The following is an 11,840-nucleotide window of genomic DNA, read 5'->3' as shown; positions in this document are numbered from 1 at the left end:
TCCAACTAAATGAGCCAAGAATTTCTAAAGAAAAAAATTGGAAGAGAGCAGATCAGAAAGAAGGGCTGAAATGCAGTGCCTAACAAAAAATGTGTCTCCATTAGACACACCAGGAAAGGACAAGAAGTTGAATATAAAACTAAAAATCTGGATATTTGTTTTAGATCATTTATTCAGCAAATTTTATTGAGTATTTTCTTAAGTGCCTAACACTGGAGTGATGAATATGAATAAAAATAGGTCTCATGGACCTTGAGGACTGATGCCTCACAAACCAATTACATGTAAGTGTTAAAAATGCTTCATTAGACCCCTGGCTGCGGTAGCTCAGTGGATTGAGCACAGGCCTGTGAAACAAAGGGTCGCCAGTTCAGTTCCCAGTCAGGGCACATTCCTGAGTTGCAGGCCAGGTCCCCAGTAGGGGACACATGAGAGGCAACCACACATTGATGTTTCTCTCCTATTCTTTCTCTTTCCCTTCCCCTCTCTCTAAAAATAAATAAATAAAATATATATTTTTAAATGCTCTAATAGAAATACATGGGAATGTAAAGGCGGGAGAGGTCAGTAATAGTGGGAAATTATAACCCACATCACCATTCTTTTGACTTTGTTTCTGTAAATGCAAACTCTGACTCATATGTAGCTTGTAGAAGAACAGCATGTTTGTATGAGAATCCGAGGAGCTAACTTCAGAAGATAACAGACTGCAACCTTCAGACATCCTAGCTCCAGGAGATTTGCTGACCTTCGACCCTGGAACCAGGATGACATAAAACCAGGATGTTGAGAATCCAGGATGACTGAACCAGGAGGATGCACACCAGACCATCACTTGCCTTATCAAAATGGACTGTGCTCATCTGCACATAGAGAACTTTTTAACTCTCTCCCTTATCTCTTTGTTTTGTTCCCCTCTCCCTCCTTATGTAAACTTCTGCTTGCACTGAGATGTTAAGATGGGCTTTGATACAAGAGTTCCCCATCTTCCAGGTGGCTGGCACCTGAAAATAAACCACTTGCCTTACACCAGCCCCTCTCTCTCAAGTATTGGCTTTCTAAGCAGCAGGCAGCCAGACCTGCATTCGGGTACATACCCAGATGTTCAGAAAAGTTTCCTTAAACTATGTCACACTGATCTCAGTCTTGCAAGAAGAGCAGACATCATCGAGACGGGCTGTAGGGCAAGAGGGTGCACACACACACATATACAGCACACATTGGAAAGGGGCGTGTGGTTTGGCATGGGCAAACCCAGGGTTCCACGGGGACAAAGTAAAAGACTGAGTTGGGAGTGCAGGGGAGGGCCAGATCCAAGAGATGCTAAGGATTTCAGAGTTTAGATAATTAAGAATCATAAAAAGGAGAACAAAGTTTTCAGATTTGCTTACTAGAAAGATAATTCTGACAGCTGTGTGAAGGGTGAATTGAAGGGTGAGGCAGGAGACTGAAAAACTGCCAGGTAATTAATGATGAGAGTTGCCTGAAATTCCACAGACACATTCTTTAAATGTGTTAATACTTTCAGTCTAATTGCAAGATTCAGAAACTTGAAAGATTTCTTTTAAGATGACTTTGTATATTCCAACTGTATTACCAAGATTTTCTTTTTTGGTCTTGGTGCCTGCTGTTGGTAGTATCTGATGGGAATAGGGCAGAACAGGAGGCAAGGCATCTCTGAATGGAGACCAAGGAGCTGAGAGAACTTCTGCTTTCAATTGGTTGACTGGGTGGGTGGTGGTGTCTGAAGATCTGATTTGGAGGAAAGATGAAGATCATCTTAATTTTGGATATGTTACCTGTAAGTGTCCTATGGAACAGACAGCTATCAAAATTTATAAATACACACTTATTTGCCTATTTTATTTTTTCTCCATGAGAGCAGGGACCGTGTTTATTTTGATCACTGTGGTAAGCAATGCCTAGTATGGTGACTGACATATAATGAGCACTCAATAAATATTTGTGAATGAGTGAAATGAAATGATCCAGTTGAAAATGTCTAATAGGGGGCTTGGAGTGCATGAGAAATAAATAGGGGCTGAAATAAAAATTTAATAGTTATATCATAGCTACCATTTATTTAATGCTTGCTGTGTTGTATTAAACACTTCAAATATATTAGCTCATTCAATTCTTACGACAATTCTGAGAGATTGCTAGCTCCATTTTATAGACCAGGAAACTGAAATTTGTCACATGTAATGAATTATATGCTTTATACTGGTTATGAATGAAAATGAAAATGAAGATGTCTTTTAGGGAGAATATAGGGAGTCAAAGGACATGAAATTTTGATAAAATTGGAATAAAGAAATTCAGTGGGAGAAATGGGATCATGAATAAAGAACCGAGAGATTATGGGCTAAGTGTTGGTGAGGATATGGAGAGATTGGAACCTTTGCACATAGCTAATGAAAATGTGAAATAGTGCAGGTGCTGTGGAAAACAGTCATTGGCTTCTCAAAAAGTTAAACACAGAATTACCATATGATCCAGCACTTCCACTCCTGGGTATAGAACCTCTTTTCAATTCTCTTAGGTATATCTGCTACTCAACCAGATACTAGTGCCTGAATGCTCATAGAGCCACTATTCACAATAGCCAAAATGTGGAGACAGCCCAAATCCCCATCAGTAAGTAAATAGATAAACAAAATGTGGTATATACCCCTCAAATTGATGTGTTGAAATCCCAACCCCCAGTACCTCAGCACGTTACTGTATTTGGAGATAAGGTCTTTAAAGAGGAGTCTAAGTTAAATGGATTAGAATGGGCCCCTAATCCAATATCACTGCGGTCCACACAAGAAGAGGAAGAGATACTGGGTGCCTGTGCAGGCACCGAAGGGAAGCCATGTGAAAGGGCAAGCAAGAAGGCAGCCATCTGCACGTCTAGGGGAGAGGTCTCGCAGGAAACTAATCCCATCAGCACCTCGATCTTGGACATCCTGCCTCCAGAACTGTGAGATAATACATTTCTGATGTTTAAACCGCTCAGTCTGTGGTATTTTGTTATGGTGACCGAAGAAAACTAATATAGGAATGATGTACTGATACATGCTACAATATGGATAACCCTCAAAACAGTGTGCTAAGTGAAAAAAGCCAGACACAAAAGGCACGTATTGTGAAATTCACTTTATATGAAAAATGCAGACTAGGTAAATCCATAAAGGCAGAAAGCAGATTGATGTTTGCCAGGTAAGGGGGTGCAGAGGGGACAAATGAAGAGTGACTGCTTCATGGGCAAGGGCTTTTCTTTGGAGGTGATGAAACCTGGAACTTGATATAGGTCATAGTTGCACAACACTGAGAATCTACTCAAGGCCACTGAATCTCACACTTTAAAATGGTTAATTTTATGTTATGTGAATTTAACCTCAGAGAGAGAGTGTGTGCACTAGGGCTATTTAAGAGTTTTAGAGGTAGAGCAGAGTATATGCGGGTCATTCCCAAGTCAGAGGAAGCCACAGTGAAGGTATGGTAAGGAGGTGAGGATGAGGTTGGGAAACTTAACAGCCTAGCATAACATGCCAGGATATTAACTGGGTGATCCACACGGACCTCAAGATTACCCAGCAAACACTGGCCAGTGTGGCGCTGTTGGTTGGAGTGTTGTCCCATAAAAGAAGGGTTGCAGGTTCAGTTCCTGGTCAGGGGACACATCCAGGTTGTGAGTCCAGTCCTGGTTTGGGCATGGACAATCCCCTGTCCAGGCATGTATGAGAAGTAACCAACTGATGCTTCTCTCTCACATTGATGTGTTTCTCTTTTTCTTCCTCTCTCAGAAGCAATGAAAAATTGTCCTTGGGTGAGGATGAAAAGTTTTTTAAATAAAAAAATAAAAAATTACCCAGCAAGATGTCAGGGCCTGGGGTGGGGTGGGAGAGTGTGAGCAGATGTAGAGTCTTCTGAAAATGTACACACTGTAACCCAGAGGTCGGTAGATGCCATTGGTAGGAAGTTTAGAGACAGTGACAGTGGGATGGTCAGAGACACCAGAGGAGAACAGTTTACCTGTGGGAGCAGGGACAGCATTTAGGAAGCTGCGCTGGAGAGAGAGAAAAATGCAGTGACCCTTATTCCCTGCCCTGGATGCCAGAGGGAAATGAATAGTCTCAGACAGCGCTCAATTTTTAGAGAAGGTGGTCTGGGGGACAGGGACATTTTTCCATCATGGGATGGAACTGCAGGTTAGTACAGAGTCTGTGGATTAACCATGTTGATGGTTGTGTGTCTACAGTTAAGGTATGTACCTGATGCCACTAACTATGTGCTCATTAAAAAAGGAGAAGGAATGTACAATATTGACACATCTTATAGTTTGCATTTTATAAATATTATTATTAGGAAAAACATGTTTAGCCGAAACCAGGATATAGCTGTATGTTATTTGATGGTGAGTTCTTGAATGGGGTAATGGCATTTTGCTGGTGAAATGGAATGTGCCAATGTTTAGAGGACTTAGGTCCAGTTTTTACTCCCTTTCATTTCTGTTGATAAACTCACCAGTGCTTGGCAGAGACAGGGCTATTCTAGAATTTGCACTAACTAAACACATGGAATGTGCAGATTCTTTGGTTGCTAAAGGGAACAGAAACAAGGCTCTTTAGTCTTAATTATTAAAATTAATTAAGTCTATTTTACAAGTAGCTGTTCCAAGCAATCAACAAATATTTATTAACTGCCCAGAAAACTCCTAAAGTCCTGTGGGAGAAAGAAAAAACTCTGTGAGATTATACTTGGAGAGATGTCACATTCACAAACCAACATTAAACAATAATCCAACACTCCTACCTCATAAGAATGCATGATTAATTGCCAAATGACAGCTCTAGACAATGAATGCTTCAGCATTCACTGTGGGTTGGAAAGGATTCATGGAGAAGGTGCCACCAAACTAGGGCGTGAAAGCTGAGAGAAGCTACAAAGCTAGCTGAGGGGGGAGGAAGGGTATAAGACTTGGCGGAAGGGCAGGAGACTCTGGCTGGTATTAGTGACGACTCGGTATTTTCACAGGTTACCAGAGTGGAGTGTTACGGACATGGGTCAGTGAGGTTCAGATGGGACTTGACGGTTCTGAACGCTGTGTAGCTCATGGCCGTTTCTAAAAGCAAATATTTTGTTTTTCTCCCTTTATGGCACAAAATCAATTTTAAAATTGATATAATGCTCTAACTGACTATAAAAGACAAATAAAAATAGAACATTTTTAGTAAAAATATGTATTTGATTCCACTTCTATTGGATATCTAAAGTAGTCCAACTCTTAGAAAGTGGAATGGTGGTTGTCAGGGCTGGGGGAGTGGGAAGAGAATTGTGGAGTGGATATAGGCTTTCGATTAGCACACGAAAGTCTCTGTGTAGTTTAGCGAGCTACAAAGTTCTAGAGATCTGTTGCACAACAATATGCGTATATTGTAGGTAACACTATTGCACTGTGCATGCTAAAGTGGTTAATGTGGTAAACTATGGATTTTTAATACACTAAACTGTGAATTTGAATATGTAAATATGTCTAAGAGTAGATTTATTTTTTCATTTGGTTTGTTTGGGATTCATTGTCCCTCCTGTATCTGAGGATTCATGCCTTGTACTAGTTCTGGGGGTAAAACGCCTCTCTTACACTCTCCATATTTTCTTTTTATGAAACAATTACTAAATGTATGTTAGACTGTCTCATTCTGTCTTTCATGACCCTTAATTACTTTTTCTTATTTTTCCTATCTTTGTCTCTTTGCGCTGTGTGTTTTTACTGAAGTCATACATGCAGAGTTACAAGGTCATGTACAACTGAAGTGAATATTTCCAGACTGAGCACATCACGGAACCAGCATCCATCTCAGGAAACAGTGTTTCCACCCTTCAGAAACGTGTCTCACGCCCTCTCCCAGTTACACCTACCCTCAAGGGTACCCACTGTCCCCTCTGCCTTAGTTTTGGTAGATGTTTTCCATGGTGTGTGGTTTTCCTAAGGTTCTGTATTTTTTTTTAAGATTTTATTTATTTATTTATTTATTTTTAGAGAGAGGGGAAAGGAGGGAGAAAGAGAGGAAGAGGAACATTGATAGGTGGCCTGACCTGGGACACATCCCCTGATCTGGGACAAAACTCGTAATGCAGGTGTGTGTCCTGACTGGGAATTGAACCAGTGACCCTATGTTTTACAGGACTACACCCAACCATTTGGGCCACACCAAGCAGAGCTGATACCTTAAAAAAATTTCTTTTGCCTTATTGTCCTGCTAGAACCTCCAATACAATGTTTAATAGAAGTGACAAGAATAGTCATTCTTCTCTCATTCAGGAAGAAAAATATTGTCTTCTATTGTTAAGCATAATGTTAGTTGTAATGTTTTCATTAAGTTGCAGAAGGTACCTTTTATTCCTAGGATTTTTTTTTTAATAGTGGAACAGTGTTGAATTTTATCAAATGCCATATCTGTTTCTATTGAGATGATAGTGTGAATTTTGTCCTTTATTTTATCAATATGGTGTATTACGTTGATTCTTGGATGTTAAACCAACCCTGCATTCCTGGGATAAGTCACACCTGATTATGTGTATACTCTCTTTTTGGGGGGGAGATCAATTCAGCTTTATTTTCCCCATCGCATATATATATGGTAGAGAATTCCTTTTGTTAGTGTTTTGTTGAGGATTCTTGTATATATATTCATAAGAATATTGATATTCTATTTGTTTTTTAAGGGAACTTAGGGAGTCTCAAAAAGTATGCCACTCCTTCTGCCATATTTTGAAAATTCTCTATGTTTGCTATAAAAAAACATTATTAAAAAGATTTGTATGGGGAAAAGCTCACAGGTTCTTTTTTATGCAAGCTCCTCCTTTTAATTCAACATTTATTGAGCACTAATGGACTCATGATCAAAAAATGAATTATTAACGGTATCTCTTAGTCTCAAAGATCCCAATGAACAATGTAAGCAGTTAAATCTTTTCGTGTGTATAGGATATCTGCTTCACGTTCACATGTGGTAGCTTATTGTTTGTCAGTGCAAGATCCGATTATTTTATTTTGATTCACTGCTATTTGAGTTTGTTTTGTGGAACAGCATAATGCAGCTTTGGAAAAATCAATACCTCTGGCAAGATTTGGAGCACCTTTGCTGCAAATGTCAACTTCTGTTTACATGGTTCTTAACTGTTCTGGTTGTTTCTGCTTGTTAAGCAAATTCTGTCAAAGAAAAAAAGCGAAGTAATAAGTAGGAAATATAAGGCTTGAATTGAATTTGGTCATATACCAGAAGAGCTCAGGGAAATCAAATTTACATTGCTTTCAAGCAAATGCTATTGGGCAAAAGTTTCTTTTTAGCTCTGAAATAGGTTTTGTAAAATAATGTCAAGGGAAAGTAACCTCTTAGTTTGTCTTTTGCGTAGAGACTTACATCCAGTGTCTGCTTTGACAACACAGTTTCATACACAATGTTAAGTAGGAAATACAAATGAAAAGAAGCCAAAGGTTTCTGGTGAGTGTGGTATTTCTAAAAATCTGTGTTTCTACACGTGGCGAACACTTCAGTTATACTTCTAGTTCCTGACAGAGCCCGTCGCTGTTTTCGTGTCTGTTACTACTATTTGCCAGAAGCCTAACGAGGTCGATTTTCCACTCCAGAAACTAGGAACAGGGGCTGTGCTTGAAACCCCACTTTTGGAAGAATTTCTTATGTAACTCTCAGCACAATGGAATTATTTCTCCTAAAGAAAAAACCCACCACATTCTAGTTCCTTCCCCCACAGCCCTCCTTTTAAAATAACATTTATCGTTGTTAGTTTTTCTGTGTTGTTTGTACACGTAATATGGTCTCACCGTAGAAATTTGGGGAAATTCAGTGAAGCACAAACAACATTCTAGTCCCACCGTACAGAGATAGCTCTGAACATTTTCTTCACTGGGTAACGGGGCGTAGTAACTGTTTTGTCCACTGCATTTTTTCCTTCTTCCACTTTCTGCCTTTCTACAAGTACTGCCCATTCTTTCTCTATCGGTGGTCGCAGCACTGGTTAACCTAGTGTCTCCTCCAAGGTCATTCTGCCAGTAGGGTGTCACCCTCGCCCACCTGCAGGAGACCGGGCCCTACTGAAGCGCGACCCTCTTATGAGCCGAGCGCGGTGGGGCGGGGTCGGGGGCGGTCCCGGGGCGGATTGGAGGAGCCGGCAGCCACGTGGCGGTCCTGACGGCGGCGGCCGAGCTCCAGCGTGTTCCTAAGGCGACCCGGGAAGGGCTGCGAGCTTGACAGATGTGCATGAGGAGGGGCCTGGTCGGCCTCACCTTTTGTACCTGCTACCTGGCTTTTTACCTCACGAACAAGGTGAGGTGGGCGGGCGCGGGGAAGCAGGGATTCCGCCTGGGAGATTCGAGTCCCAAAACTGTCGCTGGAACAAATGCAGCCTCCAGCTTTTCCTCCGTCCCCCCCCCCCCCCCATGGTGATAGAGGAGAAATCGATTCTGTGCGGGATGCTCTTTTAGAAGTAGCTTTTGTTGGGCTGTACTGCCTCATTTCCTGTTCTGTAAAGCATTCTGTGAATTTCCTGGTTAACCAGATTTTTTTTTCCTTGGCGATTTTGCAGGAACTTCATTTTTGGCAGCATGGACTACTTTTAAGGGAAAGAAAGCAGTTGGCTCCCATTCCCTCCGAGGAAGGAAGGGTAGGGAAAGAAGTCGGAGCCATCTGCCTTCTCTTCTATACATGCCCCTGCCCCAGGGCCCCGCAAGGTCCCAGAAGCCTTTAAATGGAAGAGAGCAGCCCATCTCCATCTCCGCCTCATACCACTGATTCTCAAACTGCTTTTTAAAAATATCTGTTACCATTCCTGGCACTTCCAGTATATTCAAGAGGTTTTTTTGGGGGGGAATTATCTTTAAAATAAAATGTAAACTTAATTTTTCTAAAGTAATGTCATGCAACCCTTTGTATGAAGAGGCAGAAGGGAGGGGGTTTACCCCCCTCCTGGACTGGGAGCCAGACACCAAGCCAAAGTGGTGATACAGGCCCAGGACCACCTTCACCAGTACAGTCTCTACTGTTCCATCCTCTGCACTCCCCCAGCCCCTCCCTGCCAAAACCTCTCGTTCTCTGGGAAAGAAGCATTGACGAATAGGTTTTCCTTATACTGTCTTTCTCACTATGGGTGGATGTCTTCAGTATGTGAAGAGGATGCTGTTGAAGCCCCCTTGCCCTGTCCAGTTGACCCCATGGGCATAGTCTTCTGCATCTAGTCTCTGCCAAATGAAATTTTTTGAATTAGTGAAGTCCTTTTGTGTCTACAATACAGGACCTTTTTCTTCAGGTGTTTAGAACACGCTATGCTAGTTTCTTTTCTTTTTTAAAGATTTCATTTATTTATCTTTAGAGGGGAAGGGAAGGAGAGAGGGAGAGAAATATCAATGTATGGTTGGCTCTCATGAGTCCCCTGCTGGGAACTGGCCTGTAACCCAGGCATGTGCCCCGACTGGGAATCGAACCGAGATCCTTTGGTTTGCAGGCCTGCGCTCAGTCCACTGAGCTATGCCAACCAGGGCGATAGTTTCTTTATTTTCATATTTCTCTGTAGTTTTCTCCTCAAACTGTTTCCCTATTTGTATAAAGAAAATTCATTAGGGAATTTTTATACATCTTAGTTTCATACCTTAGTCTCATTACTGTTTAAAAGAATGGTTGATTTTTGTTCAGAGTTTGGACAGCAAGTGTTCTGGCTGTCGGGCCGGCTGGCCCAGTCAGGGCAGCACGTCCCTCCGCGCTGTGGCGGGTCCCTCCGCGCTGTGGGGGTTCCGGCAGTAACCAGACTCCGGCCCCGCAGCTCCCTGTCCTTCGCCTCACAGATGCTCAGCCTTCAGTCGGGAGGGCAAGTGCACACCTGTTTTCCTGTTAAAGGCTCCCACATTGCTCCTCCTTTTTCCTTGAGAAGCTGTCACTGCTCTTCTTCCAAAAAGCATTTTGCGCTTGCTGAGCAATGCTTTTCAGCGATTTGAGGTGTTGCTGAAAGGAGAAAAGTTTAGGACTTAGACACTCTTTGTCAAAGATTTCTTGGTCTTTTCACTGTTCTTTAGGAAGGTGAAGTGAGAGCTTCCGCATTTTCTGTCTTCTGCAGTATCTAGTACAAAGCTCAGCACACAGTACACTGAGTCAATATTATCTTCATGAAGGTTGTTAAGGGTGATGCATGTTATGTCACTGTTTTCTCTAGTTCTGTTTTAGAATGAAAATACCAGGGGAAAGTGGGGAGGGATGTACTGAATTATGTGAGTAAATAAACCAGAGTAGAATGAAGGTAATGTCTAATAAGTATATACCAGTGCACAGGCAGTTGGCCAGAACTGTGACGTTTAGGAACTCATACAAGAACGATTATGTGTAGGGTAATCCATGAGGGAAATACAGGTGTGTAAACTTGCCCAGCACCATTCTGTTCTATTTTTTAGACCATGCGAAGAATCAGAGTCCTTCCTAAAGCCATTTAATGGTTTTAGAATTTTAAAAAATTCTTAAAGGGTTTAATAATAAATAGAAAAAATAGCAAAGGATATCCAGAAGGGCACAACACAATCCCCCCATTCATAAATCACTGTAAACTTGACTAAAGACAATAGAAATACAAGTTGACCTTAGCAGAATTAGTTTTTTTTAAAAAAATGCTTACAATGCTAAAGCACAGCAAAAATTATGACGCCTGAGCAGAATCAGGAAAAAATTCTTAGAATGTGAAACCCCAGCAAAACCCTAAAAATGGAAAACAGAGGACAGACTAGGATGCACTTCTTATTTGAAGAGAAACGAAGAAGGGGTGGGATTTTTAGGTAAACTGAACAGTAGATAAAGTGGATACCCTGAGAAAACAGTCTTCAGGGGTGTGTCTGGGTTTCTCTGGAGTTGCCGCAGTTACAACATGACACTTCTGGGGTCTGGGAAGATGCCGAGTTGTCAGTAGTCCCAGCACCGCACCCAGCTGCTGTCCCACTTTGCTTGTGGTACCAGTCCCAGTCCCCACTGGGGTGGTCAGGCTTCTGGTGACTCTGGGGGGAAGCAGGCCCACTCTCTTTACTATGACTTGGAAGGTCTGTTTTGGGAGGGGGCAGTGTGTGATTTTGGTGGGGAGAGGATAGGAATAAAGACCCTTTAAAACTTGAATGTTCTTAAATTCCTTAGGTAGGGACATCTTTGATGATGTGGCCTATCAATCCTCTATAATTTGGAAATGTACATTACTTTGATGTTTGTTTTTCAGTATGTCCTGTCTGTCTTGAAATTTACCTACCCTACATTGTTCCAAGGGTGAGTATTTTTTATACTCTTTGTATACATTTGTAGGAAATGTTTAGCTATTGTTTTTAAATGTTATTTATATTATGTACTTAAAATTTTTTAATTAAATGTATTAGGGTGACATTGATTAATGTAATTACGTAGGTTTCAAGGATACAGTTTTGTAATACATCTCTATTGCATTGTGTGTTCATCACTCAAAGTCAAATCTCTGTTGACATATGTTGGACCCCCTTTACCCTTTATCTTTAAAATATTTTTACTGACTGCATAGAATTTTTTTCACCAAATAGATATACTGTAATTTATTTAGCTATTCTATTAATGGGCATTTAAATTGTGTCTCATTTGGGTGGTATAAACACAGCAATGTTATCAGACGTTTTTGGTATTTAACTCTGCCAAATTTCCAATTAAGACATATATGTCGATATATATTGGCATAGATTCCTATGTAAGAAATTTGGGTTAAAGAATTTGAACTTCTTTAGTATTCTTCTTGAATACTAACAAAATCTTTTCCCAAAATATTTTACCAATTTACGTTGTCAC

The 11,840-nt window shown here is 41.1% G+C and overlaps 1 protein-coding gene across 3 annotated transcripts in view; it reads left to right on the top strand.

Moving 5' to 3' along the window:
* The first annotated feature begins 8,219 nt into the window (after window positions 1-8,219).
* Window positions 8,220-11,840, top strand: part of TMEM241 (transmembrane protein 241) — a 117,930-nt gene continuing 114,309 nt past the window's right edge. For all 3 annotated transcript variants that reach the window (XM_053664371.1, XM_053664372.1, XM_037134114.2), the window contains exons 1-2: window positions 8,220-8,336; window positions 11,251-11,297. In XM_053664371.1, coding sequence (XP_053520346.1) covers window positions 8,265-8,336; window positions 11,251-11,297 — 119 coding nt within the window. In that variant the 5' untranslated portion in view covers window positions 8,220-8,264. The remainder of the gene's footprint in view (window positions 8,337-11,250; window positions 11,298-11,840) is intronic.

Source organism: Artibeus jamaicensis, unplaced genomic scaffold (genome assembly GCF_021234435.1).
Source record: "Artibeus jamaicensis isolate MK-2021 breed Jamaican fruit bat unplaced genomic scaffold, CSHL_Jam_final contig_354, whole genome shotgun sequence".
Classification (NCBI taxonomy): Eukaryota; Metazoa; Chordata; class Mammalia; order Chiroptera; family Phyllostomidae; genus Artibeus; species Artibeus jamaicensis.
This window is presented reverse-complemented; position numbering and strand designations above follow the sequence as displayed.